Source organism: Salvelinus fontinalis, chromosome 31 (assembly GCF_029448725.1).
Source record: "Salvelinus fontinalis isolate EN_2023a chromosome 31, ASM2944872v1, whole genome shotgun sequence".
Classification (NCBI taxonomy): Eukaryota; Metazoa; Chordata; class Actinopteri; order Salmoniformes; family Salmonidae; genus Salvelinus; species Salvelinus fontinalis.
In genome coordinates this window covers 19,430,899-19,452,169 of record NC_074695.1, presented here as the reverse complement: position 1 = coordinate 19,452,169, position 21,271 = coordinate 19,430,899, and the positions used below count along the sequence as shown (strand labels likewise).

At 44.8% G+C, this 21,271-nt stretch overlaps 1 protein-coding gene across 3 annotated transcripts in view; it reads left to right on the top strand.

Moving 5' to 3' along the window:
• LOC129829761 (proto-oncogene tyrosine-protein kinase Src) overlaps positions 1 to 20,720 on the top strand; it is a 44,267-nt gene extending 23,547 nt beyond the window's left edge. Inside the window, exons 2-13 of one of the 3 annotated variants that reach the window (XM_055891658.1) lie at positions 8,898 to 9,129; positions 9,434 to 9,533; positions 12,696 to 12,713; positions 13,120 to 13,218; positions 13,411 to 13,437; positions 13,629 to 13,732; positions 14,766 to 14,915; positions 15,048 to 15,203; positions 15,474 to 15,730; positions 15,928 to 16,081; positions 16,211 to 16,342; positions 16,627 to 20,720. In XM_055891658.1, the coding sequence (XP_055747633.1) occupies positions 8,907 to 9,129; positions 9,434 to 9,533; positions 12,696 to 12,713; positions 13,120 to 13,218; positions 13,411 to 13,437; positions 13,629 to 13,732; positions 14,766 to 14,915; positions 15,048 to 15,203; positions 15,474 to 15,730; positions 15,928 to 16,081; positions 16,211 to 16,342; positions 16,627 to 16,835 (1,629 nt within the window). In that variant the 5' untranslated portion in view covers positions 8,898 to 8,906 and the 3' untranslated portion in view covers positions 16,836 to 20,720. The remainder of the gene's footprint in view (positions 1 to 8,897; positions 9,130 to 9,433; positions 9,534 to 12,695; positions 12,714 to 13,119; positions 13,219 to 13,410; positions 13,438 to 13,628; positions 13,733 to 14,765; positions 14,916 to 15,047; positions 15,204 to 15,473; positions 15,731 to 15,927; positions 16,082 to 16,210; positions 16,343 to 16,626) is intronic. The other 2 variants (XM_055891659.1, XM_055891660.1) reach the window with 2 other exon arrangements.
• Positions 20,721 to 21,271: the final 551 nt, after the last annotated feature.

The window sequence follows — 21,271 nt, the reverse complement described above, 5'->3', positions numbered from 1 at the left end:
CACGCCAAGAGAAGGAAAAAGCACATCTAGAGTACATGTTTGTTTTTCCTGGCCTGATCCTAAAAGCATCAGTACAGACTGCAGAGCTGTCCAGGGCTCCGATGCATACAGCATATTAAAACAATGTTTCATGTCTTGACTCATGCAAAGCCATCACATTTATATTGCATATCTCGCCAACCTGTTGTTCTGTCACAGGTGTGATGGGAGAAGTCACTACGGAAGGAAGGCTAGTGGATAGGATGGGGCTTTAATGTCAAACCTCACCACTGATGTCAGACTGACTGTCACAGCAAGGCCACAATGACAGATTTTTTTGCGGGGGGGTGGGGGGGGGTCGGGGGGGGGCTCTCTTTGAAGTTCTGTCTCTATTTTCCCACAGGTGATTCTCCTTTCACTGGAATGAGAGTGCAATACTATGTACATATTGGCTTAAACATTCTCACTTACTGTCAACAACCTATCATCATTATAGTTGGCTATAGTGTTTCAATCTTAGCCTGAACAAATAGAATCAAGCCTGTATGCTGTTTTATTACTTTCGTAATATAAGAATATGCCATATGCTATTTTCTCCAAAGCGACTTACAAATGTGCAAACAAATTCATTTGGGTGGCCCCAGCGAGAATCAAACCCACAGCCCTGGCGTTACACAGGACCACTATTCATGAGTAAATGAAGACTGCTTGATGATCAAAAAGGGGATTCAGGTTTATTTTACAGAAACATTAACTGAATTCATCAGGGAAATGTTATGAATGTGTTATTGAATTAATAGGAAATGTTCAGACAAAGAAGCGGTTTAATGCGCCGTCTTAAATAGATGAATGACACAATAGCCTTTGAATTGTCTGTTTCACTTTCTTATTCAGAGATTAACATTGTTATCCTTTCAGAAGAAACATAAAAATGAGAGTGGGGGAAAAAACGGAATATACAGAAGACAACCCGGCAGCTAAATTAAATGATGAATCCCCCGTTCAGCCAAAGCCCATGAGACGTGAAGGATTTTGTATCCGTTGCTGGTTTCTTGTGCATAATTAAGCAAATCCATCACCCCCCCCCCCCCCCCCCCCCCCCCATGCCTTGTTGCCAGAGGGATTTTGCTGGGTTTATTTCTGCCTTGTAGTGGGTGGAGCAGGTGCTGAGTGCTTAGTTACTTCAGGCTTATTAGACCAATGGGGCACAGACTAGACCTCACTGGTTTATCACACAGAAAGGCAGAATCTGGGTGGTATAGTTCTCGCTCTCTCTCTCTCACCCTTTGTTGTCTCTCTCGCTGCCTCACTCTCTCTCGCTGTGTCTCTCTCTCACACGCACTCTCTCTCTCTGTGTGTTTCTGTCGCTCGCTTTGTCTCTCTCGCTGTCTCTCGCTCTGTGTATGTCTCGCTATCTCTCTCTCTCTCTCTCTCTCTCTCTCTTTTTCCCTTTTCCCGCCCAAACATGGTGGTCGCTTCATGACTTTAATGATCCATTTCCATATTTCCCGGTGGCTGTCATCCGTGGAGAGGCGGTGTGTGTGAAGAGACAGTTTTGGTCGACCTCAGTCCGTAGCAAGCACAGTGTCTTGCGCATGAGCACAGTGCAGCCTGATTCAAACCATACGGTAAGGCCGAGCCAGCACAGTGCAGCCTGATTCAAACCATACGGTAAGGCCGAGCCAGCACAGTGCAGCCTGATTCAAACCATACGGTAGGGCCGAGCCAGCACAGTGCAGCCTGATTCAAACCATACGGTAGGGCCGAGCCAGCACAGTGCAGCCTGATTCAAACCATACGGAAGGGCCGAGCCAGCACAGTGCAGCCTGATTCAAACCATACGGTAGGGCCGAGCCAGCACAGTGCAGCCTGATTCAAACCATACGGTAGGGCCGAGCCAGCACAGTGCAGCCTGATTCAAACCATACGGTAGGGCCGAGCCAGCACAGTGCAGCCTGATTCAAACCATACGGAAGGGCCGAGCCAGCACAGTGCAGCCTGATTCAAACCATACGGAAGGGCCGAGCCAGCACAGTGCAGCCTGATTCAAACCATACGGTAGGGCCGAGCCAGCACAGTGCAGCCTGATTCAAACCATACGGTAGGGCCGAGCCAGCACAGTGCAGCCTGATTCAAACCATACGGAAGGGCCGAGCCAGCACAGTGCAGCCTGATTCAAACCATACGGAAGGGCCGAGCCAGCACAGTGCAGCCTGATTCAAACCATACGGAAGGGCCGAGCCAGCACAGTGCAGCCTGATTCAAACCATACGGTAGGGCCGAGCCAGCACAGTGCAGCCTGATTCAAACCATACGGTAGGGCCGAGCCAGCACAGTGCAGCCTGATTCAAACCATACGGTAGGGCCGAGCCAGCACAGTGCAGCCTGATTCAAACCATACGGTAGGGCCGAGCCAGCACAGTGCAGCCTGATTCAAACCATACGGTAGGGCCGAGCCAGCACAGTGCAGCCTGATTCAAACCATACGGTAGGGCCGAGCCAGCACAGTGCAGCCTGATTCAAACCATACGGTAGGGCCGAGCCAGCACAGTGCAGCCTGATTCAAACCATACGGTAGGGCCGAGCCAGCACAGTGCAGCCTGACTCAAACCATACGGTAGGGCCGAGCCAGCACAGTGCAGCCTGACTCAAACCATACGGTAGGGCCGAGCCAGCACAGTGCAGCCTGACTCAAACCATACGGTAGGGCCGAGCCAGCACAGTGCAGCCTGACTCAAACCATACGGTAGGGCCGAGCCAGCACAGTGCAGCCTGACTCAAACCATACGGTAGGGCCGAGCCAGCACAGTGCAGCCTGACTCAAACCATACGGTAGGGCCGAGCCAGCACAGTGCAGCCTGACTCAAACCATACGGTAGGGCCGAGCCAGCACAGTGCAGCCTGACTCAAACCATACGGTAGGGCCGAGCCAGCACAGTGCAGCCTGACTCAAACCATACGGTAGGGCCGAGCCAGCACAGTGCAGCCTGACTCAAACCATACGGTAGGGCCGAGCCAGCACAGTGCAGCCTGACTCAAACCATACGGTAGGGCCGAGCCAGCACAGTGCAGCCTGACTCAAACCATACGGTAGGGCCGAGCCAGCACAGTGCAGCCTGACTCAAACCATACGGTAGGGCCGAGCCAGCACAGTGCAGCCTGACTCAAACCATACGGTAGGGCCGAGCCAGCACAGTGCAGCCTGACTCAAACCATACGGTAGGGCCGAGCCAGCACAGTGCAGCCTGACTCAAACCATACGGTAGGGCCGAGCCAGCACAGTGCAGCCTGACTCAAACCATACGGTAGGGCCGAGCCAGCACAGTGCAGCCTGACTCAAACCATACGGTAGGGCCGAGCCAGCACAGTGCAGCCTGACTCAAACCATACGGTAGGGCCGAGCCAGCACAGTGCAGCCTGACTCAAACCATACGGTAGGGCCGCGCCAGCACAGTGCAGCCTGACTCAAACCATACGGTAGGGCCGAGCCAGCACAGTGCAGCCTGACTCAAACCATACGGTAGGGCCGAGCCAGCACAGTGCAGCCTGACTCAAACCATACGGTAGGGCCGAGCCAGCACAGTGCAGCCTGACTCAAACCATACGGTAGGGCCGAGCCAGCACAGTGCAGCCTGACTCAAACCATACGGTAGGGCCGAGCCAGCACAGTGCAGCCTGACTCAAACCATACGGTAGGGCCGAGCCAGCACAGTGCAGCCTGACTCAAACCATACGGTAGGGCCGAGCCAGCACAGTGCAGCCTGACTCAAACCATACGGTAGGGCCGAGCCAGCACAGTGCAGCCTGACTCAAACCATACGGTAGGGCCGAGCCAGCACAGTGCAGCCTGACTCAAACCATACGGTAGGGCCGAGCCAGCACAGTGCAGCCTGACTCAAACCATACGGTAGGGCCGAGCCAGCACAGTGCAGCCTGACTCAAACCATACGGTAGGGCCGAGCCAGCACAGTGCAGCCTGACTCAAACCATACGGTAGGGCCGAGCCAGCACAGTGCAGCCTGACTCAAACCATACGGTAGGGCCGAGCCAGCACAGTGCAGCCTGACTCAAACCATACGGTAGGGCCGAGCCAGCACAGTGCAGCCTGACTCAAACCATACGGTAGGGCCGAGCCAGCACAGTGCAGCCTGACTCAAACCATACGGTAGGGCCGAGCCAGCACAGTGTGGTTCGGGTAGGATGTATATGATGTGAATCAGGCATATTGTGTTTGATTGCAGGGTTTGCTGTGAGTGTGAGCTGACAATAGACTTGTTTGTTTGACCAGTAGTGTCAGAGCCAAGACTTAGAGCCAAGACTTAGAGACTTTACTCAGCTGTCTGAGACATGGGTAGATTTGGTCAGATCTGACAAACAAGCTTTGTTGGAGTTTTGTTTATGAGTATTGTGATAGAACACCACTGGCTAGATATTAATGGGATGAAATTCTGTTTTATTTGACGGAAAATGGGGAGAAAGAAATGTAATCACATGGTATTTTAAGCAGCTATTCATGTTGGTATAGTCTAAAGCTGAATTAGTATTGAGAAATAACATGGCTTCAGAATATTCACAAGCTATAATGTATATTTAACCAATAAGGCACGAGGAGGCGTGGTAATGGCCAATATACCATGGCTAAGTGTTCTTATGCACAACGCAACGCGAGTGCCTGGATACAGACCTTAGCTGTGGAATATTGATCATATACCACAAACCTCTGAGGTGTCTAAACGCTATTATAAACTGGTTACCAACGTAATTAGAACAGAAAAAATGTATGTTTTGTTATACCTGTGGTATATGGTCTGATATACCACAGCTGTCAGACAATCAGCATTCAGGACTCGAACCACCCAGTTTATAATGCTGAATAAATACCTGCGACATATCGTTCAAATAACAACTCCATCATAAAAGTGGCAGTTGTGTGAAATATGGAGGGTTTATTTGATATGGTGAAATGGGAGAGGAAATGTGTTATTAACCGTGCAACCATTCTATTGGATGAGACACACAAAGACCAGCTTGCTGTGCCACCCGTCCTCTTTGTGTCTGCCTGAGTGTGCTCTCTAACCTGACCAGACTGTTAGCTACTTTACAGTAGAACTATCCCGTTGTACAGACATACCCTTGGGGGACATATCGACCGCCTCTCTATCCTCATTGACCCCCTCTCTCTACCCACCAGCCCCCATTCCCTCTCAACAACTAGTCCCCTCCCACACCCTGACGCCGGCTGGGCTAGAAATGTAATGATCCCCGCTGGTTCAGCTTTTCTACCTCATGAAAAGTGTCTGTGTGGGTGTTTGTGAGAAAGATGGCGGATGACAAGCTAGATGGGCTGCTGCTGTAGTGTAATTCTGATCCATATGAATCTCCTCAGCTGTTTGATTAGCAGCAAGAGGCTGGGGGCCTCCGTCTCCAATCTCCTGGCTGCCTGCCAGGTGTGTGTGTTCTCCGACAGACGTGAAGCATGGATGGGTCTCACAAATTGAGAGATGGGTGTTATTCTTTGTGTGCCATACATTTTTCCAGCATGTGTCTTCAGTACATAGCTTCCCAGAGAGTTGGAGTCTCAGCCTTGCTGTCTTACGCTTCGAACACACCAACAGCGTCATTGCATTTTGGTACACCAGAATTACATTAATTTCCAACGGAATGCTGCGTTTTCCTTGCAGCATTGCATTGCAGATGCAGTGCGTTCTGTATGGCGCATACGTTGGATTTATCGAACGTATGCGTCAAACTGTATGTGTAGACTGCTTGACAGAAATGGTAGCAGAAGGTGAATGTGTAACTTTTGTTGCGTACATATCCAGATGATGCTGCGTACTATTTTGCACATTGATGCTGTCTCAGCCTTGCTGCCTCTGTCTCAGCCTTGCTGCCTCTGTCTCAGCCTTGCTGCCTCTGTCTCAGCCTTGCTGCCTCTGTCTCAGCCTTGCTGCCTCTGTCTCAGCCTTGCTGCCTCTGTCTCAGCCTTGCTGCCTCTGTCTCAGCCTTGCTGCCTCTGTCTCAGCCTTGCTGCCTCTGTCTCAGCCTTGCTGCCTCTGTCTCAGCCTTGCTGCCTCTGTCTCAGCCTTGCTTTCCTGCTTTAGCTTAGCAGGCTTCCAGTAAGACATATGTCCGTCTGTTGAATGAGACCACTACCACACACTGACTGACTCCATAGTTAGATCCACAAAACTGAAAGTAGCTGTAGTAGGGCTGGCACAATAACCGTGTAACCGGCGGTTCCAGATGATGGCTGTCATAAAATTAAAATAAAAACTGTGTGGCACGAACAGCTGACTGAAAACGGGGCGGCCGGGCATTCGTGCGGTTAAGTCCATTTCTGCTGTAAAAAAATAAATAAAATGCTATTCAAAAGGTTATTACGGTGACCCCCGCGGTCATTTGGCTGACCAATAACCGCCATTTAAAATTCCATGACTGTCACAGCCCTCTCATTAGTATGAATAGCACTAGTAATGAATAGCACTAGGAGTGGCAGGGTAGCCTAGTGGTTAGAGCATTGGGCCAGGTTGCAAGATCGAATCCCCGAGCTGACAAGGTAAAAATCTGTTGTTCGGCCCCTGAACAAGGCAGTTAACCCACCGTTCCTAGGCCGTCATTGTAAATGAATTTGTTCTTAACTGACTTGCCTAGTTAAATAAAGGCCCTGGTAACAGGGCTCATTAGCCCACCTACTGCTACCATAACCATAGAGATGTCTGTTCTAGGTCATAGAAATAGCTGATCCCCAGACAAGCAAAAGCAAAACAAGACGCTACCAGTAATTACCTTATTTCTAGTCAACATGACACTTTCTATTTTAGGTGACTACTGCTAGGACTTTGAAAAAAACATCCCAATCCCTGGCCCTGCCTCTTCTCTCCAAATTAGTATCTATCTGTAGCAAATCCCCACTGCTAGGCCTATATCCATCCATGACAGTAGTGGAGGGTTGGGTCCCTAAATTATCCTGGTGTAATGATTTTGTGCACTAAACTGTGATTAGAGAAGACTGAAATGCTTCATGTGTTTATAACTGGAGTTTCTAAGAATACAGGCAGGACCCTGAGGAGGAGTAGAGAGCAAGAGTCTTCAAGTGATCTTAGCACCTTACTTTGGGAAACTTCTGTATTTTGGCAATGACTATCTACTTCCTCAGAGTCAGATGAATTCGTGGATAACATTTTTATGTCTCTGCGTGGAGTTTGAAGGAAGTTGCTAACTAACGTTAGCGCAATGACTGGAAGTCTAGCATGCTAGCAGATACCCAGGGACTTCCAGTCATTGCGCTAACGTTAGTTAGCATTAGCTTGAGAAGCTGCCTCTAACTTCCTTCATACTGGACACAGAGACATAAAAATGGTATCTACGAGTTTATCTGACTGGGGATTTTTCTGAAATCCTGATGTATCCCTTTAATTGTGTGTTAAATAGTGTAAACACTCCTCAGTTGTCATTGGTATACTCTTGTCATTGAGAACATCTACTTTTTTAATCCAGGTTATTCTCATTGAGAACATCTATCTCAATAGATAACTGTTTTGTGTACAGCTGCTACAGTACTTATACGCACTGATTCAGCAACGTGTAAATATTTATGCTCAATTGAACTCTAGCCCTTTATGTTTATGAGCCCATATGTAGCCGCATGGCCAGATGGACTTAGTCACCTTGGGCAACATGATCACAGCATTCATCTGGAGCAAATGACCTCGAGCGATGACACAGCACCAGGTCACACTATTCACTGGGTGGTAGGAGGGTGTGAATAAGGGGTTAGGTTGGGTACCGTACTGTACAACCAGCCCTTTGATCTGACTAGGAGGGAGTCTATTGATCCTGACTCATTAATAGGCTATCGAGGACGGCACCCTGTACCATCGACTAGTGTTGTAGTGCCACTGCAAAACCATGATGGCGGAGAACAATATGTGCTCTGCCACTGAATACTGGAGGCCACACAGTGGCACAAAGCTATGATGACAGCCATGATGGCCTACACAGCCATGTCCATATATACAGTGCCTTGGGAAAGTATTCAGACCCCTTGACTTTATCCACATTTTGTTAGGTTACAGCATTATTCTAAAATTGATAAAATCGTTCCCGCCCACACAGCATGATGCTGCTACCACCATGGTTCACCGTAGGAATGGTGCCAGGTTTCCTCCAGACGTGACGCTTGGCATTCAGGCCAGAGTTGAGACTTGGTTTCATCAGACCAGAGAACGGTCAGAGTCTTTAGGTGCCTTTTGGCAAACTCCAAGCGGGATGTCATGTGCCTTTTACTGAGGAATACTTGAATACTTCCCGAAGGCACTGTACTTTAGTAGCTGAGTTTTTGCTCTCTTAGCATGCTCTTGACCATTCTGTCATTTCTGTAACACATGTCATGCATTTCATTTTCAATCATCTCTCTTGGGGGGGAAGAAACCTCTCTGTTTGCTATGCTGGGTTGTGGGTGTGGTGGCAGGGGGTGGAGGATGGGGGTGGGGCAGGTGTATGGGGTGGGACAGGTATATGGAGGATGGGAGTGGGGCAGGGTCTCATAGCAATGGATTCCTGTGTGGTAGCTAAGGACTGGCAGCTACAAGCCCATCCTTAGGGAAGCTTAGGTTTAGCATGTATTATTACTGCACATGATACTGTATTGCTGTAGTTAGAACATAGCAACTGTGTGACTTCACATGTACTTCAGTTTCCACTCTTGGCCCTGCCCTCTGCTAAGCTGCCTAGGAGGGGAGGCCTAGTGTGAGAGGGTAGACGGCAAAAAATACTGTAGCTATTCTAAGCCTTTACCATCCATGTAGAAAGGAAAAAAACTAGGTTTAACTAGTGAACTGTGTTCTATTTCAATAGACACTTTATATATTTTTTTATTGAATTGCAGAAGCTCATTCGTCTGTCTGTTTGTCTTATAGGTCTAGGCCATGGGGGGAACCAAAAGCAAGCCCAAAGACATCAGCTCGGGAGGAGGGGCTAGCAGCCTCAACTTCAGCCCTGCCCAGCACACCCTCACATCCAATCGGAACCCTGCAGTGGACGGGACACGCCAGCCCACTCAGCCCCTGACCAATACCCCGGAGCTGGCCCTGTTTGGGGGTGCAGAGTCCACCAGTAGCGTCACGTCTCCTAACAGAGGGACACTCGCAGGTAAGACCCTAGGGCCCAGATACCCCACTAATAACCTAGTATGGCATAGAAATACATTATTAAATCATTTAATTTCACTAAAGGAATGATTGTTATATAAAACGGCTCAAGCTCCATTGGATGCCATATATTTGATGCTACTGACTAGTATATGCAAATCTTATTTAGTACAATTTGAAACACAGTTTTCGGGGATATCTGAATTGTACATATGGTGTATTTTTAAACATGGTATTGCTATATCACTTAATATTTCATGACCCTCTCCCTTGAGATAAGTGTCTGTCTGCTCTCTCCCCCACAGGAGGAGTGACGACGTTCGTGGCGCTGTATGACTACGAGTCTCGCACTGCCTCTGATCTGTCTTTCAGGAAGGGCGAGCGGCTACAGATAGTAAACAACACGTGAGGCAACACCACACACACACTGGGATGAGGATAATGTCACACCTACATGGATAGACGCATAAGAAATTGTATTTTTTACATGCGCTGAATACAACAGGTGTAGTAGACCTTACCGTAAGATGCTTACATACAAGCCCTTAACCAACAATGCAGTTTAAGAAATAGACTTAAGCTGGTGTTTGGAGGATATATTGGAACCGTGCCGATATATCCTCCAAACACTGGCTTCAAGGGCATTATCACTTATACAACAGGTTACCAACATATTCAAAAAATGATTGACATATTTTCATTAAAAGTGATAATTTATTCATACAATTTCATCCTTCCACAAGATATAGTCCCGACACATCTAGGGTTGCTACCCAAGCCGGCTGGTTGTTCTTCCTTCTATCCGTTCGGTTGCCAGATATGCGACCCAGTCGTTAAGTGTTCTGTATCTGGACGCGACCCAGTTGTTCGTTCTAAATGTTCTATTGCCATACTGGCTTGCAACGTTCTTATCCCTTGCTTGCTAGCTAGCCAACTACGGCTAACTTACAGTCCCGTCAAACAGTGCAGTCAGAATAACAGTAGCTGCATTTGCATAGGCTGTTTTCTAGTGACATTTATTTGGAGACATCCATAACAATGAGCTAATGAGGCGTGATTTCACCTGGCATAGAAAATGTGCTCTCGTGTCAGGACACTGTTGTTTAGAGGAGCTAGCCAACAACACAGCTAACACAATCACTTCCAACTGAAGCTGGAAAGACTGCAAACTAACTGCACTTCAAAAAGCTGCCTGCCTGTCTGTCTCATCACGTTCATTACTATGGGACAGTTGGAGATCAAATTTGAATATTGAAACAATGTTGCAAATGTTGTAGAGACAGACAGCAAGGTTTATAGACATCTCCTCTGTTGAAAACTAAATGTTACCGGAGTGCCAAGTCTAGGACAAAAAGGCTTCTCAACAGTTTTTACCCCCAAGCCATAAGACTCCTAAACAGGTAACCAAATGGCTCCCCGGACTATTTGCATTGTGTGCCCCCTCTTTTTACGCTGCTGCTACGCTCTGTTTATCATATATGCATAGTCACTTTAACTATACATTCATGTACATACTACCTCAATTGGGCCGACCAACCAGTGCTCCCGCACATTGGCTAACCGGGCTATCTGCATTGTGTCCCGCCACTCACCACCCGCCAACCCCTCTTTTACGCTACTGCTACTCTCTGTTCATCATATATGCATAGTCACTTTAACCATATCGACATGTACATACTACCTCAATCAGCCTGACTAACCGGTGTCTGTACGTAGCCTCGCTACTTTTATAGCCTCGCTGCTGTATGTAGCCTGTCTTTTTACTGTTGTTTTATTTCTTTACTTACCTATTGTTCACCTAATACCTTTTTTGCACTATTGGTTAGAGCCTGTAAGTAAGCATTTCACCGTAAGGTCTACCTACACCTGTTGAATTCGGCGCACGTGACAAATAAACTTTGATTTGATTTAGTCTAAAAGAAATGTGAGATAATGTCTAGATGCTTTTTATAGTGGAGATCAAGTTTATAAGTTGCCTGGCTGGGCTGATGAGACAGTGGATTGCGCAGTCAGATGGAACCGAGTAAATTTTTAACGTCCTATATTTAGCCAGTGGTAACTTGTGGAATAGACACCGGCTGGAATGCCCTTTTAACCAATCAACATTCAGGATTAGATCCACCCATTGTACACACACACTGTACTCTGCATGACTGATCTCTCACTGCGCTGGCTGGCTGTTCTGCCCCCAAACCGCGTGTCAGTCCCCCCTCTGTACAGCCCGTAACCATAGGAACAGACTCCCTTCATAAGGATCTGTTTTGTGTGAGCTGACAGGGTTTTGTTGTAGATTTACTTTTTTCTCATTCACAAAAGCACAGCTGTATGTCTCACTGGTGCTTCTACTTGGAGGCTGATATTTATTTTGTTGCAACTAGCCCCTTATTTTTTTACCTTAGTTGAATGCACTGATTGCTTGATAAGAGTTTCTGCTAAATAACTAAAATGTACTTGTTCAAATGATAAAAATTACTGTTCATTCATTCTGATAATGTAACCAATCATAGGGAGTCAGTCTGTGATACGTCTCTGATCAATAGAAATGCAGTGGACCATATTATTCTAGTGAGCCCCCAATACTGCAGCTATAACAAGTGTTGACCTAGAAGGCCTGAGCTGAGGACAATATAATGATAGTTTGTTGTTGTTATTATAATAATAATAATATTTACCACTGAAGCTGATGCAGCTTTACTCTTAGTGTTTACATTTTTATATTTTTGTCATTTAGCAGACGCTCTTATCTAGAGCGACTTACAGTAAGTAGTGAGCGCATGCATTTTCATTATTTTTCGTACTGGTCCCCTGTGGGAATCGAACAACATTGGCGTTGCAAGCACCATGCTCTACCAACTGAGCCACACGGGACCTACAGTGTTCCCAGGTCAAACACATAAAACTATTGAACCCCCCCGAGATTATAAAAACATAGATAATGTTTCATTATTATTTCTTATTTATGACCCAAACCCATTGTCTTAGCTTTAGGTAGCTTAGGGGCGGCAGGTAGCCTAGCGGTTAAGAGCCAGTAACTGAAAGGTCGCTGGATCAAAATTGGTTGATGTGCCCTTGAGCAAGGCACTTAACGCTAATTGCTCCTTAAAGTCGCTCTGGATAAGAGCGTCTGCTAAATGACTAATATGTCAATGTAAAATGTTATGATTTCTGCACTTGATATGTATCATTAGGCTTTCTTGAAATTGATATTAGGTCTACACCACATTTTTGTGCTTCGAATCACCTCTTCTGTTCTCTGTTTTAAATATCGCTGCTTTTAATCTCTTCTGTCTATAAAATCAATGAAAACCCTGCTTTGATGTGAAAGCTTTAGACCAACTTCTGGTTTAATGGTGAGCTAGGCCTATAGCTTCCGCTGTAGTGTTGGGATGAGGGTGTGGTGGATAACTACTGTTGTAATGATTCTTCTGTTCTGTTCACTGTATCTCTACAAATCGACTTTGCTAACACACTTTCTGTCTCTTTTTTTAACCCAACCCACCTCCTTCGCATCTCCTCTCTATCTCCCCAAACTATTTCTCCATCGCATACCTTCATAATTGTATTTAGGAGAAAGTTGAACAGCAGGTTAGTGATGCTTCTGTTGTCTTTGTGTGTCCCATTGTGAATGTACTGTGTGTTTGTGTCTCAGTGTGTTCATGTCACTAACGCATCATAGTAGCTGGTTCACATGATGATAACTTCCCTGCATTTGGTTAATTGTGTCACAGTGCACTTTGGTGTCTGAATCCCTTGTGAATCCATTCCATTAGTATTCCTAGTAGTTGTAGGGCTGATTTCCTAGGACCAGTCCTGGAAACCTCCCTGTAATCTATGGATATTGTAAATAATCTCCTCCTGTTGTTGAGTTTACTCATGAGGAATGTGTGTTCGTTTTTCACTGAGTCCTGTCTTTAGAATCACTCCAAGTGAAATAGAATCCCTCTGTGGAAAGTAGAACGTCAGTGATATTCTGTTATCCTTGTCTCCACAGAGAAGGGGACTGGTGGCTGGCTCGATCTCTGACTACGGGAGAAAGCGGTTACATCCCCAGCAATTATGTGGCTCCCTCTGACTCCATCCAGGCAGAAGAGTAAATCTCTCCCTCTCTCTCTTATCTATTTATCCTTCCCGCCTTTTCTTCTCTCTCTATGTATTTAATTGAAAATGGAATGCACCTTGAAGGCGTACATACTGTACAATCTGACATGCATAGACACACATTCCAATAACACAAACAAACTAACCTGTGTAATGATTCCATTTCTCACCTTTATCCTACCAGTCATCTCAGATTGCCTATGGCTTCCAGGTAAGGGGCAGTAATCAGAATGCAATACTTATTTGATTGGGGCATGCACAGAAGGAGTTTACAAGTCACTTATTTTCAGAAACCAGCACGGGCGGTTCTCTCTCTCTCTCTCTCTCTCTCTCAGAAAGACACACCTTTTCTCCTCTCAACCTGGTCCCCGTGTCTCGTGCTCTCTCCCCTCTCTTCCCTAGGTGGTATTTTGGGAAGATCACACGCCGCGATTCGGAGCGGCTCCTGTTGGGTCTGGAGAACAGGAAAGGAACGTTCTTGGTGAGAGAGAGCGAGACCACCAAAGGTGAATGTCTAAGGCTAGCATCTCCAGTGGAAACACATCACAAAGCGTCTCTACTGACAATTAAGACCACATTGAAATGCCGGCCCATTGGCATTGTCATTTTTCTTGGGATGAAGCAGTGTAGCTGTGTAAACATGTTCTTTTAAAGGTGCTGTTTGCAGCTTTTTTTATCAATAAAAAAACTCAGATTTGTAAGATAAGAATAGAGATTGGGGAAGCATTTAAATTTTTTAAATTAATTTAAAATTGACAAAAATGAAAAAAAACAATGTCTGATAAGACATTGTTCATCACTGTTCTAGTTCTTGTGCCTTGCTGTGCTGTTTACTAGATGAATGCTGTTGTAGACTAAAGTGAAGCATTAGGGCAACTGGGGAAAGGTTAGATGTGATGCCTCTGATACTGCACTACCATGGTAATATTACACACTCTCCATGGGCTGTGTGCGTGCGTGGCCAAGCTCAACGGAGAGAGGGAGGGTAAAAAGGGGAACGGGGGGGATACCCTGCCGGTAGCTGAGTGGGAGCAGTGGGGAGGCCTCGGTGACTTAGTGGGACAGAAGTAGGTCATTGTAGACCCAGGGGCGTGTTCAGCAGGGAAAATGGAGGGGAACAAGCGTTCAGATAGAAATATGTTATGTAGAACAAACATGCTTCGCGATAACATGTAGAATAAGGAATCATGTTGGCTCTGTTCGACAACCACAAGCCCTTCCGCCTAGTTCAAACAGAGAGGGAAGGAGGGGAGAATTCCCAGGCTTTGAGTTCAATCATCAAGCTGGCTCACTGGGCTGGTGCTGCCCTCTGGTGAGAGACTGGCTACTGCTTAGTTTTTGTGGGATTTGTCACAAGGGAAAGGAACTTGTCAACACAAAAGGACCCATTCAAACTACTCTTCCTTTGGAACTCAGGGAGACTAGAAGTCGCCTAAGGCATCAGCTAATGGAATGAAGAATAAAGGAGGAAGCAATATTTCCACTCCAAGGTTATCTTGCTTTCTTTACTGATTTCCTCTCTTATGTTCCCCTCCCCAGGTGCCTACTGTCTGTCAGTCTTGGACTATGACAACACTAAAGGGCTGAACGTGAAACATTACAAGATCAGGAAGCTGGACAGTGGAGGGTTCTACATCACCTCACGCACTCAGTTTAACAACCTACAGCAGCTTGTCGCACACTACCACAGTGAGTCATTCTTTCTTAACAAAAATAGAAAATGGAGCCTCTTTACTGCTGTACAAGTGTGAAGAACAACTAACAGTAACACTACCAGAAGATGATATTGGAACTCAACATGTTTCCTTCCCTTCCTCTCAGAGCACGCAGACGGACTATGCCACTGTCTGACAGAGGTGTGTCCTGTACTGAAGCCTCAGACCCAGGGCCTAGCGCGCGATGCCTGGGAGATCCCCAGGGACTCCCTCCGCCTCGACCTCAAACTGGGACAGGGATGCTTCGGAGAGGTCTGGATGGGTAAGACAGTCTCTCTCCACTATCACTACTGTCTTTGGGATTTAATCAGCTACTGTAGGAATCAGTGTGATTCTCCTGATCTTCAGCCGACTCCCTAAACCGATCTGACAAAGCAGGGCGTATTGCCATGTAGAGGACCTCAAATGTCTATGGAGTGCATTTATCATTGCATCAAAACATTTTCCTTGGCAGTTGGCATTATTTTTAAAAACATGATCTGATGACAATTGTTACTTCAACGACATAACTGTGTAACCTTCGTCTGTGAAGGCACGTGGAATGGTACGACGCGGGTAGCAATCAAGACCTTGAAGACAGGTACCATGTCCCCCGAGGCCTTCCTCCAGGAGGCTCAGGTCATGAAGAAGCTGAGACATGAGAAGCTTGTCCAGCTCTATGCTGTGGTGTCTGAAGAACCCATCTATATTGTTACTGAGTACATGGGACAAGGGAGCTTATTGGACTTCCTGAAGGGAGACATGGGCAAGATGCTCCGCCTTCCTCAGCTGGTAGACATGGCCTCACAGGTAAGAGTTTAGATATGGAAAATACTGTCTAGTCAAATTATGTACCCCTCTCTCTCACACACACACACACACACACACACACACACACACACACACACACACACACACACACACACACACACACACACACACACACACACACACACACACACACACACACACTGTCAGCCAAAGCTAAACCTGTGTCTCCTCTTCAGATTGCTTCAGGGATGGCGTACGTAGAGAGGATGAACTACGTCCACAGAGACCTCAGGGCTGCCAACATCCTAGTGGGAGACAACATGGTGTGTAAAGTGGCTGATTTCGGCCTGGCTCGCCTCATAGAAGACAACGAGTACACCGCCAGGCAGGGTAATGCCACTAGAGGGCGTTGATTACCATCTCTCTCTTTCTATTGTCTCTGTCCTCAGATATTATGGAATGCTGTCCTCAGATATTACTGAGATGTCTCTAGTTTAATGTATGTCTCTCTTGTTGCAGGAGCAAAGTTCCCCATCAAGTGGACAGCCCCTGAAGCTGCTCTGTATGGCCGCTTCACTATCAAGTCTGACGTCTGGTCGTTCGGGGTCTTGCTGACCGAGCTGGCCACTAAAGGCAGAGTGCCATATCCAGGTAGCTACCATGACTCTTCTATAATGTCACTTAGTTAACAGATACCATATTTGATCGAATTGCTTATCCCTCTCGGAGCACGTTCCTTGACTACTTGCCAAAGACACACAGTGCTGGCAAGCAAGACTTCCTATGTGATGACACTGTTATCCTTTGAAACCATGAAGGTTGACTGAGTATCTTTGGGGTCATCATTCTGTGCCTGCGAGTGTCCCTGTATAATGATGTTTGTGTTCTCCTCTCTCCCTTCACCCTCTCTCTCTGTCTCCAACTCCATCGCCCAGGCATGGTGAATCGGGAGGTGTTGGACCAGGTGGAGCGTGGTTACAGGATGCCCTGTCCAGCTGAGTGCCCTGAGTCCCTCCACGACCTCATGTTGACCTGCTGGAGGAAGGACGCTGAGGAGCGGCCCACCTTTGAGTACCTGCAGGGCTTCCTGGAAGACTACTTCACCTCCACTGAGCCCCAGTACCAGCCTGGAGAGAACCTGTAGTGCTGTAGAAGGGCTCAGGGTGGAAGAGAGGAACAGTGCTCTGGATACAACCACACTAACCTCTGAAGCTCTGACCGCTGTTGTGCACCTGGAACTGAACTACCAATTGCCACACACACACTCCTGACTACCATTAGCATTACTCATTGTGATGATATCATGATTTAGTTATCTTATTGATATCCTTCTGATTTGAAAAGAACAGTAGGAATCTACTGGTTTATTTTGAGTTATGTTCATGCCTGTCAGTTACTGTATGCTCCTATTGACGTTGTGCGGTAACTCCAAACGCATCATCAGACATTTGACATGAGTAGCCACCTACTGTATGCACCACTTCAATGCATCTCTTTATAGCTACACCTTTGGAGGGCTAAATAATCGACTGACTTCTCATATTCCAATTGGTTCTTTTCTATAATGTTGATGTTTGAGGATGTTTTCTTGTTGTGGTATGCTGGACGCTGTCTTCCAATCTATACCCACAGACTGCTTGAGAAGTAACTCTGAGGGGTACTTTTTTCAGGATATCACTTACTGTATGTTATGTTTTTGATTAATTTAGTTATCAAACCTGAATTAACTGGAATATTTGACATTATTATCAGGTCATAGGCATTTCAGGTGAATATTTCTCCTCTACATTGTAGCCATTCTTGACTAAGCATTTATGGTACTACTGACAGTTTGAGAAGGTGGGCGGGACTTCGACTTCGCAGAGACTTTCTATACATGGAACACCTCTTCAGGCACTCCTAAAGAAGAGGAGATGGGAATGATTTGATTGTTTATTTGCATTCTCTACAACTTTTCTAGAAGAAGACAAAAGGCTACTGATGAACAGTCTCCTCTCAGGACTGGGACCATGAATCCTGCTGCAATGTTTTTGTGCCAATGATCAAAACAACTATTTTTTACTCTCTTCTGTTTAAAGTGTATTTTTATTACTCTTGATTAACTTTTATATCTACAAAGTTCAATAAGCGTTTTTCTGTAGTTATATACTTCAATGATAATCGACTTATTTGTGAATCATGCTCAAACACTTGTGTACTGCATACCTAATAATACCTTCCATTTTCCATCCAATATCTAAGGAATGCATTTTACGTTTTTGGTTGTTCAAACATTCAGATTAAAACCCAGTCAATGTTCTGCAATGGTTTTCAGTTATTTTCAGTAAAGGAGTAACCATAAGACCTTTCACAATATATTCTTTGAAAAGTGTTATTAGTGCAGCTGCTGGTCATTTTGGAGGTAATTAATGTGGTTTTGTTTTCATTGAATGATGGAGAGATGATTCTGAAGATATGTGGACTGAGCTTTCCAGTTGCTTGGGAAGCTGAATTGGCATTTTGAATATCCACTGTCATTGGGAAATTGTACATAAATATCCTCATTGCTAATATTTTTGTATATATCCTGTTGGTAATTTATTAATTTTAAAGATACTTTTGGTTTGTCTTGTCTATTTTCAGCATCATTCTACCACTGGCCATCATGTCTATGGTACATCTTTCGCTGAAGAAAGTGGTGTATTTTCTTTATATAATTACATCTTTATTTGTTCCACTTTTATCTTTATACGTTGTGTTCATATTGTGTCCATCTATCTGTAAAACTAAGCTCTGTGGTACTCTGCAATCAAAAAAATAAATAATGACTCATTGAAAACAATCTCTTCATCTTGTCAGAATAAGAGAACACCTTTTTATATAACCTATAAAGGTGTGTCTGATGATATTTTTGCTATCAAAAACTGTAGTCAACTCAATTGCTCAACTGCTATCAAAACTGAATCATACAGTTGGGACCAAATATATTGGCACCCTTGCACTTTTCTTAATTTATTCCCTATTTCTTCCTAAATAAGTTTAAATTGAAAAAGAGATTTGTCTCCAAAACTTGTTATTTTCAACATTGCAGAACCCATTTCATTTTTGCAAACTTAAGTTTACAATTTTAATTTAGAAAATAAAGAAAAATGAAATTGACAAAATTGTAACCCATAGCTAGTACTTGGTTGCACAGCCATTGCCAACAAAGGCTTCTTGTAGTTTGCTGCATCTATCTACTGGCAATTTGGCCCAGTCTTCAGCAACAAACTGCTCTAATTCTTTCATGTTTGATGGGTGCCCTCCAACAACTGATGATTTCAGCTTTCGCAGTAGGTTATGGATGCGATTCAGACTTGGGACTCTTGACTGACCACTCCAGGGCAGTCCAGTGTTTCTTCTTGGTGCTTTTTATGTGTGTTTGTTGTGGTTGTCATACTGGATGACCCACAACATTTAACAGAGAGACAGTTTTTCAAACATTGCACTCCAAAACACCTTGATTTCATGATGTCTTGCACACTTAAGTCCCCCAGTACCAGAGACCGCAAAGCAACCCCACAGTATGATTAAACCTTCCCATATAATTGATATTAGGGAGTTTTTTTTTTCTTTGAATGCTTAATTTTTGTCATTGGTAAATATAGAAAGACCCCACTGCTGAAAGAGACAAAAGAAAGCCCTATTGAACAAAAACCCACCTAAACAAGCATAAATCCTGGGGGAAATGTTCTGTGGACCAATGAAACAAAATCGGAGCTCTTTGGCAATAGAGATTATCAGGTGGGGTTTTTTTTGTTCCACGTTCAACCCATTGTCCAAAAACTGGGTCTCCATTGAAGGTTCTGGGTCTTCCCAGCAGGACAACAACCCCAAACACCCACATCAAAAAGCATCCAGGAATGGTTAAGAAGGGATGCTGAACTGTTCTGGAGTGGCCAGCGAAGAAGAGTCCAGATCTGAAACATCACATACCTATGGCAAAATCTGATGCAGGGCACCCCTCAGCATTTGGTTGAGGGTTGAGGGCATTTGGTTGAGGGCACCCCTCAAATATTGAAGAATTAGAGCAGTTTGCTGCTGAAAAGTGGGCCAAATTGCCAGTAGAAAGGTGGTGGCTACAAGAAGTGTTTGTCTGCAGTTATCTTGACCAAAGGCTGTGGAACCAAGTACTAGCTATGGGTGACAATTTTGTCGATGCGATTTGTCTTTATTTTATCAATTAAAATTGTAAACTTAAGTTTACAAAAATATGATTGGTTCTACAATGTTGAGTTAGTGGTTACTAAATGTTTTATTTTTAAAAAATTTAGAATAAATTGGGAATTATTTAAGAAAGTGCAAGGGTGCCAATATATTTGGCCACAACTGTACATTTACATGTCGACATCTCCTATTTCTAAGGACATTGATGGGGAGGCTGGTTTATGAACTGTTCCTCTGTTATTGTTACAATGAATGTCAGTGTTTTTATAGAAGACATCTGATGTACTATGGTACAGCATAGTGTATATCTAACTTTGGATAGAAGACTTACATTATAAATGCAACCTTTTTTATTTAGGTAAGACCAAATCCTGGAGAATGCCAAGATTTCCTAAACCACTATAAATGCATACACTGTTTTTCCTCAGACATGAATTATTAATCTTCTATAAGACTGCTATTATTAATCTGACTTGTTATTTCATGTCCTGTGAACATATGGAGCAGCAGATTGACTAGGCTGTTGTCTTAATCCTAATGTAATCCCTATTGTTCCATCATCGTGAAAAACCAAGGACATGTCTCCATTGGGTTCTTTGGGTCTTTCTCCTCAACCTATGCAGTTTTAGGATTTGTGATATTCCTGTGTATATTCTTTTTCACTGCATTCAGTGGAACATTTTAGAATTTCAGGCAATGTTTTTGCTATTGTATAAATACTAATGTACATTGTTTAAAATTCAAATGGCAATGTTGGGATAACATTTTTAAATTGCCAACTGTAATCTGTCACGTTGTAATTTGTTGAAAATGCAATAAATTATGTTTCTTATATTGATGGTAACCAGACAGTGAGTCAATTGATGCTTACCCATTGACAGGAAATGGTGTCTAGCTACACATGGAGAGAAATAGTAATGGTGTATTTTTGTGGGCCCTAACTCTGCCATGGTTTGTTGTACAAAGCCTATAGGAAAATACATTTTTTGGAAGGTTTTTAGATAAACTCATAAAATAAGGTCTATGAGAACACAGGCTTATGAGATCTTATACGGTTTGTTCTATGAGATCATTTTTTATCAGTTACCGTCACTTTTTGTGAATTTGAAAGCATTTATGTAATTTTAAAAAAGCACATAAAGAACATAATTCCTAAAGGTCATGATTGATTATCTCATAGAACAAAACATATAAGATGTCCTAAGTCTGTGTTAACCTCAGACCTTATTTTCATCGTTTATCCCAAAACCCTATTATTTTCCCATTCATTTTCCCCGTAGGAATGGCTGAAAGAACCAGAGGTAACTCATTTCCAGTTTTTAGGACTGCAAGCCGGCGAGCTCTATTCTCCTTATCCATAACAGACTGGATGGCAAATTGAACTTCAGGCCTACA